This window comes from Hyperolius riggenbachi, chromosome 4 (assembly GCF_040937935.1).
Source record: "Hyperolius riggenbachi isolate aHypRig1 chromosome 4, aHypRig1.pri, whole genome shotgun sequence".
NCBI classification, from domain to species: domain Eukaryota; kingdom Metazoa; phylum Chordata; class Amphibia; order Anura; family Hyperoliidae; genus Hyperolius; species Hyperolius riggenbachi.
In genome coordinates this window covers 423,481,981-423,503,606 of record NC_090649.1, presented here as the reverse complement: position 1 = coordinate 423,503,606, position 21,626 = coordinate 423,481,981, and the positions used below count along the sequence as shown (strand labels likewise).

Here is a 21,626-nt window from a genome sequence, read left to right as displayed (position 1 = left end):
CAAGCTGCAAATAACAGGAGGTATACATTTCTCCAGTCTTTCTTGTCAAGACAAGACACAGAACATTTATATTGCATTTTTCTCAATTAGTGCTGCAGCCACTTAGGACATGCTCCACAGGTGGCTAGAATCATTATGGAGTCTTGCCCAAAGATTCCTTACTGGGTAAAAGGAGAAACAACAGGCAGTACAGTCACTAGTGCTCTGTAAGAGTAACAAATAGATTGCTGAAGCAAAGATCAGGTATATATTACAGGATGAGCATGCTCCAACCCATGAAAGTACACATCTCAATCATATATCAATGTAAGAAGACAGTTTGGCACATGCAGCTCCTTGTATAACATCACAGCTTTAATCAATCTGTCTGTACAACAATAGTGAACATTTCCAGCTTCAGTAAAAGTTCCTACCTGATCTTGCAGTTAGTGGGGTGAAGTGGGAGTGATGGATTGCTGACGTTTCGCTCAAATGAGCCTCTTCTGAGGCCCTGCGCACGGGCCTCAGAAGACACTCATTTGAGCGAAACGTGCGTCAGGCAATCCATTGCTCCCACTTTACCCGCTAACTGCAAGATCAGGTAGAAACTTTTACTGAAGCTAGAAACATTCACTATTGTTGTACAGCCGGATTGATTAAAGCTGTGATTTTATACAAGGAGATGCAGATTCCTTACTGGCTTGAGCAGCGATTCGAACCCTTGTCAAAGGCTCAAATCCTACATCAAAGGCAACAGCCTGGTTCAAAGTAGTATTTCTCTAGCTAGACCTTTACATTTTATATTCGGTAAATGTGATTTTACAGCTCTGAATTTTGTGTGATCCTTTCCCCTAGATCCCCTGTCCGAGTGGCGCAGATATAAGCAAGCTACTGACAAACCTTGAAGCACCTGATTGCTCCAAGCAGAGGTATACGGGCAAAATTCCATCAAACCTCTTCACCCTGCAGGATGATGAGGACTGTAATAAAGCAATGAGCTGGCTGAAGGACAATGCAGCCAAGCAGGACGGTAAGAGAAACTCTGCCTTCGCAATGAATACCATTCTTCCATCATCCTCAGCGTATAATTAGTGTCTATTTAATTGCGGCAAAATGTTGTATTTTTCTTGTCGTGTTTTCTTCGTTCATTCAAAGCATGCTCTTTTTTTTGTGCATATGAGAAAGGAGGTAGATAATCAGCATATGTAGCAGGAGTGGAAGAAGAGGGCTGATGCAGTTTAATTATATGTAATTACAATACAATACGAATTGAAAGTTCTGAAAGCAATGTATGTCTAAAATCATTAGCTAACTAATTAAAGAATAATTTAATTAACAAGTACGCTTTGCAATTATGTGGACAAAAAAAAAAAATATGTATCATTATGAGCTACAAAACAGCGCACAGAGGAAAGGAGGCCTAATTTAGAAATCATTTTCAAAGTATTTAAAACCATTTTTCTAATGTCTTTTTTGGCTTGGAATCATTTACACTAATAACGGGACAAATAGTAAATGTGAATCTGTTAGAATTCATTGTTTACTTAAATGAGCCTTGAAGCCGCTCTGGTTCACGCAGTCACCTGTTTTTCTATAATTTCCCTCCATTTGTGTCGGCTAAATTATGGAAAGTGGAAAACGAGGAAGAAGAAGATCGCTTCACGGGAATATTCTTTGATTAAAGAAAATGTCAAAGGGAATCTGAAAATAAACTGATGAGATAAACACTTATATCTTTAGCTCTACTCCTAAATTGGACTTTCCTAGAATCCCAGTCTTTTTGTGTTTGGAAGCTAAACACATAAGTTGAATAGCATGGTCTTTTTAAAGGAAACCTGTCATGAAAAAAAAAACAGCCTGTGGGGGGTACTTACCTCTGGATCCTAATGAGCCTTCCCTTATCCTTCTCCTCCCCAGCTCTGGGCTGGAAGCCCTCCAAAACCGGGGAGGTAAATATTTACCTACCGCTATCCAGCCTGGGCGCAGTAGCGGCTTTCCCATCGGGTTCAGGTGGAAATAGCCAAGCTTGATTGGGTCCACTCTACCGTGTAGGCACTCACGCCTGTGCAGTAGAGCGGACCTGATCGGGCCTGGTTATTTCCACCTGAGCTCATCGGAAAGCCAATGCTGTTCTGAAGGTATATATTGCTGCGCCTGCACAGTACTTGCCAGGGGAATTTTGGGGGAGGTGTTCATCCAGTGTTGGATCCCCAAGGCTACAGAGGTTGGGGGGAACCCTGAGGCTCCTAATGAGGTTTCCCTTCTCTTCCGAGGCAAGTATCACACAGGGGCTGTTTTTTTGTTACAGGTGTTTAATGTTTAATGTTTTATAGTTCCCATCTTGAACTATTGACCTTTCTATTCCCAGCATTGAAAGTGTTTTTTTCCTATGCAAGAGATTTATTGCTCGTAATTATCAGTGAGAGCTACATTATGGTTCAATTCAAGCCAAATTGAAGAGAAAGTGTCATTTAAGTACCTGAATTTTTAAACCTTACAGCGCGGAAAAAAATGTAGGCTTGGGACTGTGCATACGCATGTTTATCTCAACATGGCCCTAATTCACCCTCCATCAGTAAGATTGCCGTGTTAACCCGGTAGCATGCGTGGTGCTAATGGGTTAATGGGTGGTGCTCTCCCAGTGTTAGTACCGGTAAAAGTGTTGTACACTGCCTGGCAATCTTACTGGTGCATAGTGACTCACGGTCCATGTCACATGTAGATTTAAGTACCCTTTAAGCACCTTTTTTTTAACAGTCATAGAACTCAACATCATGTAACTTTAGAAGCCTGATGGTCCAGACTAAACCTTTTATGTCGGTCCTTGCTGGAGGAAGGGTGATTGAAATCCATGCCACACCCCCTTCCACAAAGTGTTGAGAAATGTTGAAGTGCTGGTGTACTTATAAGTATGTAACAGTTGTTTTTACAACTCTATTATCTCAGTCAATGCAGCCATGTGCTAAGTCTATGCCCTTTTCTTTTAGTTCCATCACTGTTTCTGCCCTCCTAGACACAAGTTAAAATTTCAGTTGTATTATGTCACACACTGTATGCGCTGTTGCAGACACAAGACTATGGCAAGGGTTACATAGTTACATAGTTAATTTGGTTGAAAAAAAGACATTTGTCCATCAAGTCCAACCAGAAAAATAAATAAATATATAAAATAAAAACAAAACACCATCCTGAACCTGCACGTATGCCAGTTGATCCAGGGGAAGGCAAAAAACCTTACAAGGCATGGTCCAATTAGCCTTAAAAGGGAAAAATTCCTTCCCGAGATGGCACTCCGATAAATCCCTGGATCAACGCTTCCAGGAATTACCTAAAAATTATAGCCATGGATGCCCTTCAATGCAAGGAAAGCATCCAAGCCCTCTTTAAATGCAGATATAGAGTTTGCCATAACTTCTTCCTGAGGTAAGATGTTCCAGATTTTAACCAGAAGGACCACTTTCTAAATAGATGGCAGAATAGAAGGTGTAATGGCCACCTTCATTGTAACCCCCAACAGCATGAATATGCTGTCACTCTAAAGGTCTGTGCCAGTGTCTGACATTCTATGTGATGACTGAAGACACATTTTCTGTCTGAAAAAATGAGCAGATCGTGTTGGTGCATTATGGAAACGCAGTGGAAAGACCCAGACACAGTGAAGATGGACATGTGCAAACCAGCCCATACTTTCCCAGAGGACAGCATTGGTCTTTCTTCATGTCTGTTGGTCTGCTGCTGTCTGCTCTGGGAATTGTGAACAGAGCCTATAAAGCTCTATCTACACGATACTATTCTTTGTGCGATTCGATTACGATTCTATTTATAATCCCATTAAATCCAACTTGTCCAATCAGGATTCGATTCAGTGCAATTCGATTTGCCATTCGATTTGCCATTGTTTTGCAATGGCAAATCGAATTGAATCAAATCAAATCCCGATCGGACGTGTCGGATTTAATCGGATCGTAAATAGAATCGTAATTGAATCGCACAAAGAATAGTATTGTGTAGATTGGGCTTTACACTTTCTCCTCAAACTCATATTACTGTCTCTGAGGCAATCTCCTGTAAGAAAGGAAAGGCTGCAGTACAGAATAGTCATTGCTTTTATTGCAATTGTCAAGAGGTTCCTAGACTTATTCACAAAATGTTACTGCTTCCTTCTTAAATAACTACAAAGTCAAGCTCCTTGTGCTGCTGAGGGACCCCATAACAGTTGCATGGTCTGCTTTGTTTGCAGTTATGCCATTGGTTCTATGATCCCACTTTACAGTCACAAATTGGTTTTAATCATTTACTTTTTGCAGTATGTTGTTTTATATAGTGAAGCCATAGCAGTCATGCATATTGCAGATCATTTTGCTGTGCTTGACCTTTTGTGTAATGTTTCAGACGGTATCCTTAAAAATGAAATAAATCTCCCAAAGCTAGAGCTTGTAGATAAAGTTTATCTTATTGTTAAAAACTGTAAGAAAGAAAGGATTCATTGTTGACCAAAGGCCATCTGTCTCTCTGAGGACTCAACACAAACAACCATTTTCTTCCTCAAATGCTGCAGATAAACCTTCTTTATTGAATATTATTGATCAAGACCTTTAGTTTCACTATCTTTCCATGCACACAACCCTTATACTGCTGCCACTGTTCTAAGCTGGAGAAAAGTGAGTAGAATAGTCAAGGAATGTTCCCTATTTCAGCGAGATGTATGAGAATCTTACTATATAAGATAAACTCTGAATATTATGGACTCCCATAGATGGAGAGTAACAGGTTTTAGAAGTTTTAAAGGATACCTTAGCCCTAATACACCATGTGTGTGTGGGGGGGAGGTGCGAATAGGCTTACCGCATCTCCTGTGGCTCAGCGTCTGTCTCCGTTTTTCTAAAAAAGCTCCCGGTACAAAGCAGTGGTCGGCAGAGTTAGTGGTAGCTGCAGTATGTTCGCAGAAGTACGTGCGCACTCCCACAGGAAGACGTAGCTGGCGTGTGTGCTCTCTGACCCGGGCATACTGCACGCACATGCGCAGTATGTCTGCTTGGGCACCTGTGACTGCGCACGCCAGCAACGTCTTCCCATGGGAGTGCGCACATACTTCAGCGGACATACTGCAGCTGTGCCGACCCCGCCTAACACTGTTTTGTACCAGGAGCTTTTTTAGGAACAGAAGGTAAAGCCGGACACCATCCGTAGTAATAATGCTCTTTTATTGAAGTTCCATAAGAACAGGCTGTCACACAGAGTGCAACGTTTTGGGATATATCCCTTTATCAAGCCAGTGACAGTCTGAATACATACACAAAATAACAGCTATTTATACATATCCACCAATCTAACAACGAATCACAGGCCAGAAAATTACTAGGCCAATCACAGGTCCCGAACAAACTAGTGGACCTGATGGGGAACTGAAAGATAGCACGTAGAGCCAATGGGAATACAGGACACTCACCTGTAGTTGCCTCGCCTTGGCTTAACTACATAAAGAATTTTTCAATTTGAAAAAGTAATCTCCATAGGTAATACTTACAATTTACACCAATCAAAGATTGCTTTCAGAATTTGCCTTGATTAGTTACAGGTTTAGATGGGTGTTAAGGCAATCTAACTGGATACACAGTGTTCTCTCTTTTCTTTTATCACACTTGATTTTCTTCACCTCTTTATATGTCATAGAAAGTGCAAAGTGGAGGAGCTAACTGGCGCTCAGTGTAAACCAAATTGTAAGTGGATAGGGCTGCATATGCTACTGCGCAAGGTGTAGGCCCCAGTGTCACACATTGTGCTCCAAACTGTAAAGATAGACTTTCAGATGAACAGATTTTAGCCTAGAATTTCGGCACTATTGTGCTATGTTTATTTCTAGCACAAACAGACACAGCACCTTCAACATGCATGCAATACAACGGTTCTGTACTTATCATTGCTGGTGACTCTTATGGGGGAGGGGGAAAAGAGGTGCACGGTGCAGGAGGGTCCCGGGCAGTGGCGGAGGTCTGGAGAATGGAATACTTAACAATACTTAGGTAAATATTGGACTGTTGACTCAAGGTTGACCTCTGGTTCTCTTTATATATACAGTATAATGAATTGCAAGAAATCAAACCTATTTATTTCAGTAGTCTTGAATTTGATGGCCATTGACAACCAATCCTTCTTTCGAAGTGGTCGCTTGACCACTGTGTGCATTAAAGTCACGCTGTACAACGGACCTCTCCCCTACAGCCCACAATTGGTTTGTATGGTATTGACCTCAGGTGACATCTCTCACTCATAGGCTTAGGGCCCTTTTCCACTAGCAATCACAATTGCTAAACGCTAACGATTGCACCTTCTCACTATTTTTGAAAGCACTTGCATTGCATTGTAAAATCACGGTAAAAATTGATCAGGCAATTTTGTAAAAATCTAATCACAGTAGTGGAAAATACCTACCGCGATTCCTATGTTAAAGTGGCAACCCTAGTGATTCAAAAATTGCTAGCGATTTGCGATTCAACACCGCAATCGCTGTAGGTGAAAAGGCCCTAACACTTCCATTGTATTGAGCCTCTGTTAATAGGTTTTTCAGGATCTATAGATATTTAGATTGCACATTATTGATTTATTTGTGATTGTCATAGCATTGGCACTTTTTTGAATTAACTATTTCATTATAATTATTGTTGTTGTTGTTACTACTGGGGCATTCCATCACCTGGGTCATGCTCCTGTAGGGGGAGGTCTACTTTGCATAAACATTGCATTCTAATGGAATCCTATGGTCCTGTATGTTGTTTTTATAGTTATGTCAAGGTTATGTCAATGGCTGTTTTCATGAATAAAATTACTTTTTTTTTATACTTTCTTTATGGTGGATGTTTGGGTTTATTCAGGTATTCAAAATTATAACAATGGTGGTTCTATAGGAAAACTCCTCCCTTGTCCCTCTAGTATAAAAATCCTGTTAGACCTGAGAACTCATTTCATTGAAAGCTGAAATAGTACAAAAAGATCTGCAGTCTGGTCTCCGGTCTTTTTCGATATATATATTTGTTATTCTTCCAATTTAGACACTGCCTCATAATTTTATTTTATAGTCTTTTTGTTTTACTGTTGAGAAATTAGATTATCAGCACGCTCCTACAGGAAGCGTTTCATTCTTCAGTGCTCATTGTGACACCTGTAATTTCCAACTAGATGTTGAGATTAGAAATGTTAATAACGGTTTTGTCTTCAGCTGTCAGGAATACTGCCAGTATTAGACCTTATTATAATATTAGATCATTTCGACACCCTTTTTCCAGCTGCTTAATTATACTGTGTGCGGAGTATTAATTATAGTATTTGTTCATGTATGAGGTTTTTAATTTCTCTATAAGTATAGTGTATGCCGTGGTGTAATGAATTATTTCCTTTGTTTTCCATAAAAATAGGCAAAATGTTAGGTTTCCATTGAGATAAATGTTTAGTGGAATGCCAGAGATGTAATGGAATACATCGCAGTTTCTGTGATCACACAGCAAACAAGCCACCGTTTGTGTTAGCGGCTAGTCTTGTTCGAATCCTCGGTTCCCTATTCTGATAATGCCATGCACAGTAGTTCAGCACCATTACGATCGGAGAGAGTCATGGAGTTGAACCTGCGTTGTACGTCATGATCCACGTGACTCCGATTCTTCTTCCTTCCAAGCTCTAAGAAGGAAGAATCGTAGTCACATAAAATGTGATAGACAAGGCAACGCCTTCACTCTCTCCGAACGTAATCGTGCTCCAAACGTAATGGTATCTGGGTTTATGAATAAGGAAACCTGGATTTGGACAACAACACTAATAGTATGGGGATTAGAATGATCTGAAGTATGAACGACTATTTCTTTGTAGTTCCAGCATGACAGCATAACCACCACATTATAACTTCAGAATCACAACTTCATCCCTACCTCAACTCTTGACCAATTTATCAATTGTCAATGTCACCTTGCTTGCATATAAAGAATGCTTTGCTACTGTCTTTATTGTTATAGGAATACTGACTTATGACTACAATTACTGGTGGTTGCGGTTCTGGTATTATAAGCTTTTCGCTTTCCACTTAAGGACTAGGGGTGTTTTGCAGGATCTGTGCTGCGTGGGCTCTCCAGCCCGCAGCACAGATCAGGATTTAGCCAGGGCGATCAGACTTACCCCCTTTTTTCCCCACTAGGGGGATGTCCTGCTGGGGGGGTCTGATCGCCGCCGGCTTGCTGCGCTTTGCGGGGGTGGGGCTCTTCAAAGCCCCCCTCCGCAGCGTTTTCGGTGCTCTCTGACTTCCCGTCCCTCCCTCTCCCTCCATTGGCTGCGCAGGACGGATATTGAAGGATAGGCTTCAGCCTATCATATGCCGGCGATCCCCGGCCAATCAGAGGCCGGGGATCGCCGATCTGCCTTACGGCGCCGTATGATGTAAACAGTGGGGATTTCTTCCTCGCGTGTTTACATTTTGCCGGCGAGCCGTGAACGGTGGCTCTCCGGCTGTTCACGGAGACACCCTCCGTGAACTGACATGGAAAGGATTTCATGGGAAACCACTTAAGACCTGCCGACGCCTATGGGCGTTAGATGCTTGATCTAATGGAAAGATGAAATATAATTTTTAAAATGTTGAGCAATTTAAAGGTTAGTTGTAATAATGAAACAAATCTAGCATGGCATTTAAATTCTCAATGGAAACCCATTCACTTCATCCTTTCCTTGCTACCCTGGCTTTCTAGCCTAGGCACAGCTTTACACTGGTTCCTGCTGTGTAATATCCAGGAGGAGGTGGACACCTGCTCAGTAATGATGGCATAAGGATAGAATCTGTGCAATTACTTGCTGTCAACCATCTTGACACAGACCTTGCCAACAGTCATCCCTTTTATTTGCCTTCCCTTCCCGGATATTATAGCACAGCAGCCTTTGTAAATGTGTTGATTCCAGATAGGCTGAGCATCAAAAAAACAGATGAGTTGGTAGAGAATTTTATGGGGATGCAAGCTATGATGTCTTGCGAAGTTACCCTTTCAACCACTAAATGGATGTATTTTGGTTTGACATGGCTGGATTCCATGCCGTTGGGGACGTCTGGCTACAGTTCTCATTCATTCAAATCATTTATCATATCGGGTATGCAACACTGTTTTTTTGTTTCATTATCCCTACTCTTCCATTGAGCTAATGTGAATGGATTCCCACTAACCAAAACACCCTTACGAAGTCTAAGGGCTTGATTCACAAAAGAGTGCTAACTGTTAGCATGGCTGTTTTCGCGCGAATTTTCGCATTGCATGCGATCACGAATTTTCACGCAAAATCGGTATCGCGAAAAATCGCGTTTGCGCGTGAAAACATTATAATTGCACGTGAAAATTTGCGATCGCGCGCAATGCGAAAATTTGTGCAAAAACAGCCGTGCTAACAGTTAGCACTCTTTTGTGAATCAAGCCCTAAGTCTAGTCTAAGTCTAAGTCTAGTCCTATCCTATCCTTTTGACAAAAAATATTTTTTGACCTTACCCCATTGATGCTAAGCCCTTCTTGATCCAAACGCTTCTCTCATTTTGCCTAACCTTAACTTCCTTCCTTAATAAAACTACCCTTCCAGTCAAAACACCCCTTCATAACACCAAACCTTCCCTTTTATGTAATCTTTTTTTTAATACCTAACCTTAACCAGTAATTCTAATTTTATCTTTTCGTCCTACCCAACCTGAACCCACCTGATCAATACCTAACACAAACCAATACTCACCTTTCATCCTCTTCATTTTGCCTTCAGTGCCTGCCAAAATGCAAATGACTGTATTCATGATTTTGCTAATGGAACAAGATTTGTCAAACAGCAGCAATATATGAAGAACTAGTTGGCACTTTCTAAATACATTCTTCCATAGAAGACAGAAACAGAGAGTATCCTCCTGCCCTGTAATCACTGTCTAGCAGGCTACATTCCATGCAATTAGGAGGTCTTCTGGAGGTGTAGAAAAAAAAAGAAATGTTCCTTTCATCTACAGAAGACAATGAACATCACGCATGAGCCCTATTTTATGGAATATACACTCACTGCCCATTGCTATGCCACTCCTAATATCCACGGCTACAGCTGTTTCCCCAGCCTGCATTGTAATCAGTATACAATTGCTGAGCTGTGCCCATGCTAACCATCCAAACACACCTATTAAAATTGTCTTCTCTTCAGCGCAATCCACAGAAATCTCTGTTCTTTTTATTCAGGGTATATCTTATTATTTTGGAAATTGCCAAAAGCTATTCATCTAGGCTAAGTACACTCTACTTTCACGGGATGTTTTGTTCAGATTCTTCTTTAGATTTTCTAGTTTGGGGTTGCTAAGCGACACTGTTTGCTTTCAACATCAGATAAATAATAGGGTCAGTGAGAGCAAATCTGTATGATAAAAAATTATGTTCTACTAATATGGATCTTTTATTTTTTTGCCTCTAAATGCTACGAGTATATTTTTCTGTATTTTTACAGGTAATGTGATTGTGTATGGAAATACACTGGATGCATACACAACAGTCGCTACGCTTTTGTCAATAGGAATTAGTGGCATTCGCATTCACTTGGTACAGCCTCCACTCACATCCAACATCACTTGCTTTAACAACTATGCAGTTGAGGAAACGGTGCAGAAAGCCTTATTGGCAGCCGGTGTGACTACCTACTACAACTGCAGGCTGGCACAGTGGAATGATGGTGCAGATCCAGATCCTATTAGTTGTTGTTCCTTCACAAGCGATACACAGCCACTCCGACTGCAATGCTCTGTAAGTATAGACAACCTAATATGAAAAAAATCATTTAAAAGACCATTAATAACAATGATTAGCTAGAAAGCAACAAGGCGATCAGAAAAATCATAGTAAATAATTATTGAATGTGTACATTTTTTTTCCTTATTTATTTGTAACACTTTTAACACTCCCTCCCCTCCACCACCACCACCCGCACAAAAATTGTTAATTAGGAAATATTAAATATACTGAGAGTAATCATTTGCAGAAGCTGCAGATATTATCACAATTGAAAAATATTGTAAACATTAGGAAAGGATTATTTTTTTTACGTATCATATGCCCAAAATCCTTAGTCTGATGTCAATTATTACATATAGAGGCTTATTTATGAAAATACATGCATATTCCCCTTGGTTTCCACTCTGTCACAGCGGTGTTCACCTCTATCAAAGTAGTGAACAAACAGGCCATATTTGTACAGGTAGCCCCCGACTTACCAACACTCAACTTACGAGTGACCTGCCGATATGAACTGCCCAAAAATATAATATTTGTTTTTGAGGAAACAAGTCAAAACATTTTTTTTTCAAAAAGACCTTGTAGTTTTTGAGTAGATCAATTTAAAAAAAATTCAAAGAAAAAATGTTTTTGAACTGGTAAAATTAAATTTTGCTGTGGTACACTGAGGACACAGGGGGACAGAGGTCACACAGAGGAGGACACTTAAGGCACGGGGAAATAGAGGTGACACAGAGGGGGACACTGGAGGTACAGGGGGGCATAGGGGAGGTACAGGGGACAGAAATGGAACAGTATTTCGACTTATGGACAGATTCAAGTTCAACAAACCACTCATGCTAGCTATACATGGGTTTAGCAGCCCAATATGCCAAACGATTGATGGCTAGTATTCATCAGTTGGACTGTTAAGGAAGGATTGTGAGTATGGAAAGCCCTTGGCGCCACGTAAAAACACTAACTTGATCATTGCACAGACGAGGAAAAACAACGTGCAGGTCCTGTCATTCTTACTGTAGAATCCACCCCTCCATAGCCAATATAATGTTTATTGTAGACCATACTGCTACTGGTGTATGGACATTATTAAGGGGTTGCTTACACACAGGTATCAAAAAATGACCATGTTGTGAAGCATTTTAAGTATCTCAAAGCAGTAAAAATGTCTACAGGAATAAATGGAAGCACTGGAAATGTTTCAAAATGCTTACAATACTGGCAGGATGGTTTCTGCAGTATATTCAAATGCCTCTGTGTGAGCAAGGATTTTTTATAATTATTTTTCCATGTAGGCTTTCTTTCTTAAAATCGTAAATAATATTGCAAAGTTGTGCGCTCATTCTTTACCTGCTTTTTGTGTCTTGTAGGCAGTGATGAACTTTACTCAGAAAGGATTAGACAGCGATGCTTTCAAAGCAATAAATGATGCATGTCTAGTATATGATGGAAGGTTGGTCATTGACACTGCATTCCACACAAATGATGTATCTATAAGAGCAGCAGGACCGTTAACCAAGTACTCCAGTCGGTATTATGCAGATGAATGGTCTCACAGCAACTTCAACTCTAAGGAAATTGGCTCTCAGCTTGCTGCTAGCGTGCTGCCTCTGTTTGACCCCACGCTGGAACCAGTGAGTGAGCCATCCCAGGAACTGGACAGGCTTATCCCAATTTACAAAGGACCAATTATTCAAGGTAAATAATCCGTCTATTTTCATTAGCTAGTGTAGTTTCTGTATTTTTAGTTTTGAAGAAAAAAAAACCTAAAGCCTGATGAGATAAACATAGGTACATATAGTACCAGCCCTACTAACAAATTGTCTGAATTTTCTTCTGTTTGTCAGTACAACAAATTGCTACCTAGGTAAATTAAGTGAGTTTGTCCAACAGCTTGTGAAATTCAGTCCGTTTCCTGAAAAGTAAAAGGAAGCCAAAAGAGCTTTAGCTGAGTGATGAATGGCTTCTGACAAGTTTTAAGGGTCATCATTTCTGTTTGTTTTTTAGCTGAGCAAGACAGATTTGTCACAACTGCTGTTTAGAATCCATTCTTAAACTTAAGTTCTAAAACTAAAAGTATGAGACTCAGTTCTTTGTTCCATTTAACTTTAGTAAAACACATACAATTAATAATCTCACATGTTTTCTTCATTTCAGGTTTGCTTCAACACATGATAATATTATCAATGCAAAGGGGTCCAAAGTTGCTACTTTACCTTGGGCCCCACTTGGTCCTATTCCAACCCTGCTTCCACTTTACTTGAGTCAGCGTGACCACTGACATAACACAAGTGATACTGCCATAAGACAAGAGAGAGTTATAATATAGGTGGAGGTTACATAACATATCAATTGTACTACGAAATAAATCAAAATCAGTCCTCAAACTGGATACCTTGCTAAACCAATCATGTACTCAAATATACTTTCCATGCTCATATTTTGCATAGAGAGATTGTGAGTATCCTATGACCCCAAAGGATCTTGTATATAAATGGAAAGGATCGCCTCTATGCATGATGAACCCATGGAGATCATGCTAGTGTGGAATACAGGTTTCATTTCTTGAATCCCTGGTTACTTCACTTGCAGATCAGGGGTGTGTGTGTGTGTGTGTGTGTGTGTGTGTGTGTGTGTGTGTGTGTGTGTATATATATATATATATATATATATATATATATATATGTGTGTGTGTGTTACAGGCAAAGTACAAAATTCAGACATTCTGTAGAATGCCTGACCATTTTAGGCAAAGTACGAAATGTCTGTTTTTGTTACGTACTTTGCCTAGGCATTCTATAGAATGCCTGAATTTCGTACTTTGCCTGTAACATATACAGTGAATGTAGAACCGACCCACCTGTAGATGTGAGTGGTCTCTCTCCTCCCCTGTTATGTCTGCAGCTCTCTTTCTCTTCCTTACTTTAGGTTATTTTCAGTAGTGCTCTCTTGTCTGTGCCTTTGCTTTGCTTTGTCAGTCTCACCAACGGCTGGTCTCTTCTTTAGTCTCTGCCCTTTATTTTCTCACAAAAAAAAAAAACATGCTTATTTGTTGCTGCAAAGTAGAGCATTGTATCATGACTCTAAACTTTTTTTTTCTTTTGCTGCATCATGGCTTTTCAGCCCCCCCCCCCCCCTCACTAGCAATTAAACTGCTAAAAAAAAAACTGCCATTTTTTTTCCACCTGCACATGTCCAGCGTTTCTCTACCCTCTTTCCTGTTCATGGGCTCCCCCCTGTTGGCAGAGCACCTGAAGGCTCCTTCTTCACAGCAGCACTTTCTACAAACAGTAAATATCAGCAAGCATGCACCCCATCATCATCATCACTAGCCTCACTGACACATCATAGGTATGCAGCTGTTACAGTCAAAGCGTGAAGAAAAAAAAAGCAGGCATTCTACAGAGAACTGGGTATTCTACATTTTGCCTGAACAACTTCAGACATTCTATAGAATGCCTAGGCAAGTACGTATATATATATATTCATTTTCACTGGCGTGCATGCCCGCACGTGCACCAGCACGCATTGCTGCCCCTGTCCTGCCAGGCACTGATTGGTGAATGGGAACATGTGTTCCCAAAGCCAATCATAGTGCCTGTAACAAATAACCACCAGCATCAGTGAGATGCCTGTGGTCATTCCCAAAGCTAAAGTAAAATACACATACACTACTGCAGTGGCGGACACAGGCAGCAGTGGGCCCCTGTGCAAAATATCAATTGTGGGCCCCCCTGACCTGCGGCGCGCGAAGCGCGCCGCGGCAAAAAATGGGCGTGGCTATAACCTACGACGCGCGAAGCACGCCGCAGCAAAAAATGGGTGTGGATAGAACCTGCGGCGCGTAGCGCCGCGGCAAAAAATGGGCGTGGCAATGACCGGATAAGGGCGGAGCTAACTGTAATTTAAAGTGATCCCGGGGTGAGAGTGATATGGAGGCTGCCATATTTATTTCCTTTTAAACAATACTAGTTGCCTGGCGGCCCTGCTGATCTATTTGGCTGCAGTAATAAACTGAATTACACCAGCAACAAGCATGCAGCTTAATCTTCTCAGTTCTGACAATATTGTCAGAAACCCCTGACCTGCTGCATGCTTGTTCAGGGTCTATGGTTGAAAGAATAAGAGGCAGAGGACCAGAACGGCAACCAGGCAACTGGTATTGCTTAAAAGGAGAGAAATATGGCAGCCTCAATATTATTCTCACCTCAGGTTCCCTTGAAAAGTGCAACGCAAAGACAGTGGGCCCAGGTTTTGGTGACCCTTTCCCCAGAAAATTCACATAATTGTGCAGGTTTTCTCATGAAAATACACATAATGTGAGCAGATTTGCCCAGAAAATACGTGCAATGATGTCGGCAGATATGCCCAGAAAATACGTGCAATCATGTCGGCAGATATGCCCAGAAAATACGTGCAATCATGTCGGCAGATATGCCCAGAAAATACGTGCAATCATGTCGGCAGATATGCCCAGAAAATACGTGCAATCATGTCGGCAGATATGCCCAGAAAATACGTGCAATCATGTCGGCAGATATGCCCAGAAAATACGTGCAATCATGTCGGCAGATATGCCCAGAAAATACGTGCAATCATGTCGGCAGATATGCCCAGAAAATACGTGCAATCATGTCGGCAGATATGCCCAGAAAATACGTGCAATCATGTCGGCAGATATGCCCAGAAAATACGTGCAATCATGTCGGCAGATTTGCCCAGAAAACACATGCAATCATGTAGCAAATTTGCCCAGAACATACATGCAATCATGTGGCAGACCTGCCCAGAACATACACCTGCTAAAATAAATAATAAAAAAAACCATTTACTCACCTGCAGCAGCAGACCTCCTGTCCCAGCCTCCATCCAGCGCGCAGCTCCCATGGGTGGTTGGGTGGATAGGTAGCCTGGTGGGTAGGTAGGTAGGCAGCCCTTAGCCGGGTGGGTAAGTAGCCTGGTGGGTGGCTGGGTAGCCGGGTGGGTGGGTAGCCTGGTGGGTAGGTAGCCTGGTGGGTGGGTAGGTGGGTGGTTAGGTAGCTGGGTGGGTGGGTAGGTAGCCTGGTGGGTCTTTAGGTAGGTAGCCTGGTGGGTTGGTAGGTAGCCGGGTGGGTAGGTAGGTAGGTAGCCTGGTGGGTGGGTAGGTAGCCGGGTGGGTGTGTAGGTAGCCGGGTAGGTAGCCGGGTGGGTGGTTAGGTAGCCGGGTGAGTGGTTGGGTAGCCGGGTGGGTGGGTAGCCAGGTGGGTAGGTAGCCGGGTGGGTAGGTAGGTAGCCGGGTGGGTAGGTAGGTAGCCGGGTGGGTGGTTAGGTAGCTGGGTGGGTAGGTAGACGGGTGGGTGGTTAGGTAGCCGGGTGGGTAGGTAGCCGGGTGGGTGGGTGGTTAGGTAGCCGGGTGGGTGGGTAGATGTGTGGGTGGTTAGGTAGCCGGGTGGGTAGCCGGGTGGGTGGTTAGGTAGCCGGGTAGGTAGCTGGGTGGGTAGGTAGTCGGGTGGGTGGTTAGGTAGCCGGGTAGGTAGCCGGGTGGGTAGGTAGCCGGGTGGGTGGTTAGGTAGCCGGGTGGGTAGGTAGCCGGGTGGGTGGGTAGGTAGCCGGCAGGGTGGTTAGGTAGCCGGGTAGGTAGGGGTGGGTAGGTAGCCGGGTGGGTGGGTGGGTAGGTAGCCGGGTAGGTAGCCGGGTGGGTGGTTAGGTAGCCGGGTAGGTAGCCGGGTGGGTGTGTGGGTATCCGGGTGGGTAGGTAGCCGGGTGGGTAGGTAGCCGGCAGGGTGGTTAGGTAGCCGGGTAGGTAGCTGGGTGGGTGGTTAGGTAGCCGGGTGGGTGTGTGGGTATCCGGGTGGGTAGGTAGCCGGGTGAGTGTGTGGGTATCCGGGTGGGTAGTTAGCCGGGTGGGTAAGGTAGCCGGGTGGATGGGTGTGTAGCTATCCGGGTGGGGGGCCCGACTCCTATCCTCCCTCACTCACCTCGGGGCCCCCCTCCCGGTATGCGCGGCGGCGGCGGCGGGCGGGAGAGCAGAAAATCCAGGAAGTCTCCGCCGGGGCTGCAGCAGACACTAGAGGCTGCTGCCGCTTGGTCTCCCGTGTCTCCAACTTTGTACACTGCTCGCTACTAAACCAGGAAGTAGCGAGCAGTGTACAAAGTTGGAGATACGGGAGACCAAGCGGCAGCAGCCTCTAGTGTCTGCTGCAGCCCCGGCGGAGACTTCCTGTATTTTCTGCTCTCCCGCCGCATCGCATGAGGGGGAGGGGGAGGGGGAGGGGGGGGGCGATGTGAGGGGGGAGGACAGGAGTCGGGGCCCCCCAGGTTAAAATAAAAGGTAAAATTAAAAAAAAAAACCTGCAATACTTAATGGGCCCCTGAAGCAGCGGAACTTCAGGGGCCCTCGTGCGGCGGCACGGCCTGCACGGCCGTATGTCCGCCACTGCACTACTGTATTGTTAACAGATGGGGACATCTGGTGGTCAAAAAATAAAAATACACAGAATACATTAACATACATTAAAAAATAAATCCCCCATTAGTTATTAATCCTTCCAAGTAATCCTAGACAAATACAAGTGTTCTGACTTCTATTTACTTTTCAGGAGAGCCCTTCCATTCAACTGACCAATAAATAAAAGCACATGTTTTCAACTGTCCACATGAATTATCACTAACTGTGGTCCTACTGGAGAATAAAAATATCCCCATGAACAAACTAGTGCATTAGATAAACTCTGAGACGAGAGCTAGATGACAGCAGCACTTTAACTTCCTCTGGATGCAGTTGGTAGACTTGAGGTGTCACACTTCTATATGTTTGTAGACGTTTAACTGATATCACACTTTTAATTAGTTTTAGAAGCAGATACTTTGGAGTGTTTTTGAGCTTGAGTACTTCCTTGTTTTTATTTATGTTTACCTGCCCCACCCATTCTTATTCACACACATTGTATAAGCTGCCAAGCTATTTATAGCCATTACTTCTTCCTGCCCTCTACATTGTACACCTGAGGCAGAAAGCTCAGTCACTCTGTGCTATAGCTTACCCTTTGGCTAGGTGCACACTTAGCAGAAACGCTAGCGTGGCGGAAAACGCTGAGTTCTGACCGCTAATGGAAGTCTATGGGCCGCAGGAAAAAACCCATATGTGCTTTCAAAAACACTGGTTTTTGTTGCATATTATGCAAAAACGCATCAAAAACGCAAATAATGAAAGTTAATGGAAATGTAATGGTATGCGTTTTCATGCGTTTTTATGTGTTTTTGTAACAAAAAAATATGTTTTGTGATGTATTTCCGCTTTCTGTTGTCTTCCTAATTATTTGCATAAAACGCAATTGTAAAACGCATACAAAACGCGTATGTGTTTTGTATATGCGAACCGCAAACGCATTAAATGCATGCAAAATACTTGAAAAACACATCTGCAGTAAAAAATGCTAATGCAAACGCATCATAAAAGGCAGTAAAAATGCAGGAAAAACGCACAATACATAAAATGCAACTTTTTATGTTATGTTATGTTATGTGTGCACCCTTTCTTCTAAGCTTATAGAAATTCCAGAGGAATGCATGCCTGAGATGAGACCATGTAGAGTATTTGCAGCATTAGCTTCCTCTCCATTTATTTGACCATATCAATCCTGATAACTGCAAGAGTACATTTATTGTGACAATAAGCAATCATTGTTCCCTAGAGAGTGGTTTATGGCTTCATCAAGGGCAAGAACAGGGCATAACATAGCTGCATTCCACCTTTCAAAAATAATCCTATTCCCCGTTCTGTTTGTCTTGCCATTCATTGCAGTTTTAACATTTTTATTGTTGTTAATAGAACACGTACCACACTTCAGACAGATATTTCAGAGGGACATTCTGTCCTATATTAGAGCCAATATTACTGCATGTTTTACAAATACATTCTGGTACCCTTTTTTTTGAGTCACAAATTAAAGGTCTGGTTTTGGCGATTGTAATTTATGCACAAAAGTCTCTATCAACATATTCCGTTTTTTCAGTAAGAAACCAAGCTTTAGACCTCCAATATAATATTTCCAATGCTCCAGTGTTGGTTACACTTTTTATTCCACTATTTAAAGGGACTCAGAGGTGAGCCTTCCTTCTTATTTTTTTCACTTACCCGGGGCTTCCTCCAGCCCTATGGGGCTGGAGGAAACCCCAGGTAAGTAAAAAAAAGGCAAGAAGACTCATCTCTGAGTCTCTTTAAAGCTCAGCTCCAGGATTACATTTTTATGATCCCTATTACCTCCCTTCCTCCCAACTTAAAGGATACACAAGGTGACATCACTGCCACCCACTAGACCCCAGACACGTGCCTAGGTTGCCTGGTGGTTGATCCTGCTCTGCCCCTCCATTTACCACTAATTAGAAGGCTCGCATGAACCGGCTATGAATGTCCTCCACCAGTATATCGAGCACAGGTGTGTGGAAGAGAGCTATGTGGTTGTGATGTGATGGATCAGGGCAGCAGGAATGAATGAGTGATGTGGGGATTCTTGGGATGCATTGCAATGAATTGTGTAGGAAAGGGCTGTGTGGACAGCATCTATCAGAGCTGGTTTGGCTTTTCAGCTGTCCGTCTGAATCCCAAGGTTGAAGAAAAAACTTCAGAGGTAAGTATAGAGAGAAAACAATTCAAAGCGTGTTCCACTGCGCTCAATCAGTAGGTATATCCACATAAAGTCGTTAAGCCACCAATGAGTGCTGCTCCTGATTTACTCTGGGATAAGAGTAAGTGTGCTGGTAAAACAGAAAAAGAAAGAGGAGAGGAGCGCTCTCTGGTGCATTAACTTTTTTAATTATGCTTTCTCGCACAAAGACAATTAAAAACTTACAATGTTAAAAATAATTCAGAGCATATCACAATATAGTGTATCACCGTGTCCAAGATGTAAATTCACCAATCTGGCCTCCTCCACACTATGGCCAGTAGATGTGGTAATCCGAGGATCAAGTAACGCCAGCGGGATGGGGTACACGGGAGTGTGGTCGGCAGCTGCCCTGCGCCTAGGACGTCATGACGCGTTTCGGCGTTCCACGCCTTCGTCAGTTCTTAAGTATAGAGAGAGGCAGTTGGAGAGTAGGTGATGTAGTTAGAACATTTTGTGCAAACTGGCTTTAAGAAAGATCTGAAACACGTAAGTTAATGCCATACAGGGCATTATAATATTAATAATAATTGTATTATTAATAATTGTTCTGTTCTACTAGGTGGAGTTGTTCCTGGAGGTTATCACTACTTACATGTCGCCAAGCCTGCCATCCCATGTCCATTACAAGCTCAGATAGCGCAACCCAATTATGTGAGTCACTTTATATTACTGGGTTAATAGACATGAACCTGTGAATAAAGCGGAGTACAAAATATGAATGGATGAAATGTATTCAGTCACATAAAATGCTTGCCCTTAAGTAGATATTTACTTAGAATTAAAATGTATTCTTAAAGGCACCCTGAATTGGATTCATTGCTGAATGCTTTAAAATGCTAATTACCTAGTTTTCGTAGCTATGCAGATGAGGAGTGCCAAATGTACTAGCTGCAAATACATCTAAAAATGGCGCTGGGACATTTGGGGCGAAAGGTGAAGCTGAAAAACGGCTCACCCAGCTCCTGCAAAAGTCCCGGCAGCGTTAATTACTATTCCCCCTCCAGGCCACCATGGACACCAAGGAAAGAAGTCACTTGCTTTAGACTTTCAATTAAGGTGGGCATGAAACAGGGCAAAGCCAATTTCTACTGGATTACAAACTCTAACATATATATACTATACACCCTGTAGCACTAGTACCATGTACTAGCCATCAGTGAAAGCGGAAAGTTTAAATCAGGATACCATTTATTGGCTGACAAAAAATTAAAAGCGTAAGCTTTCAGCTAAAAATCCTTCTTCAGACTCTATTTCTGTGACAGATGCTTTTTGCCTTCTGGAACAGCCACAGTGAAAAGCAATTCTGGAGTCTTTTTGATTCATCTTAACATTTTAGCCCACCAGCTCCATATCCTATGAAATTAGTGTAAGTTTTCCTATGTGTAATAACCAGCTTTTAATAGGGAAGTGCTTTGTTGATTCTTTAGGTGACAGAAAAGCAGGGAGGGTGCCAGATTCCCAGTAAGTCACATAATGTTTTGGGCTGAGTCAGAGGCAGTCAAGGTTTCTGAACTATCCCAATTGCCAAACTCACTTTGCCAAATTTTAGGCAACCATTTCTGCAGAATAAGTCTGTTATTCACACAAAATACCGTATGTCTCCTTTGTAATTGTCATTTTACTCAAAACTGGTACTCTTTCGAGAGTTTTATTATTTTGAGCAGACTGAGAATATATATTCAAAGCTTGGGTGTTTACGCAGGGGGGTAACTATAAATCATGGGGCCCCCAAGCAAAACTTTGATGGGGCCCCCCAATGTTTATACGCTTTCACTTGCCAACCCCTTGTGACCCTCACAGCCTGGGGGCCCATCTTGCAAGGGTCAGAAAACAAGTGTGGCCATCATTATTTTCACACCATAAATAGCACCTATTCTGAAGGCTGGACCCCTTGATCAGAGGGAGTGAAGTAGTAGTTGGGGCCCCCTTACAGCTCTGGGCCCCCCTGCTGTTGCAGTGATTGCTCCCCTCTAGTTACGCCCCTATGTTTAAAGCAATAAACCTGGCTTTGAAACTGTCTTAGCGCAGATGGCATCTGATTTGTTTAGCTGCCTTTAAAGGACTTTCCACTCGAAGTACATCTATTTATTAATATCTATCTATCTATCTATCTATTTATTTTTTACTCAGCTGGTGCTTCTACCAGCCCCTCGCAGCTGTCTCAGTCCCTTGCCGCAGCCTCTGTCCTCCTCGGTGTCCCCGCTGGCCGGCTGCAATGATGGCGACCCGC

General features: G+C 42.7%; 1 protein-coding gene across 3 annotated transcripts in view; it reads left to right on the top strand.

Moving 5' to 3' along the window:
- The window catches only part of CFAP61 (cilia and flagella associated protein 61), a 399,007-nt gene that overhangs the window by 252,295 nt on the left and 125,086 nt on the right, over positions 1–21,626 (top strand). For all 3 annotated transcript variants that reach the window (XM_068232439.1, XM_068232441.1, XM_068232438.1), the window contains 4 exons: positions 835–1,009; positions 10,471–10,763; positions 12,119–12,446; positions 19,956–20,047. In XM_068232439.1, coding sequence (XP_068088540.1) covers positions 835–1,009; positions 10,471–10,763; positions 12,119–12,446; positions 19,956–20,047 — 888 coding nt within the window. The remainder of the gene's footprint in view (positions 1–834; positions 1,010–10,470; positions 10,764–12,118; positions 12,447–19,955; positions 20,048–21,626) is intronic.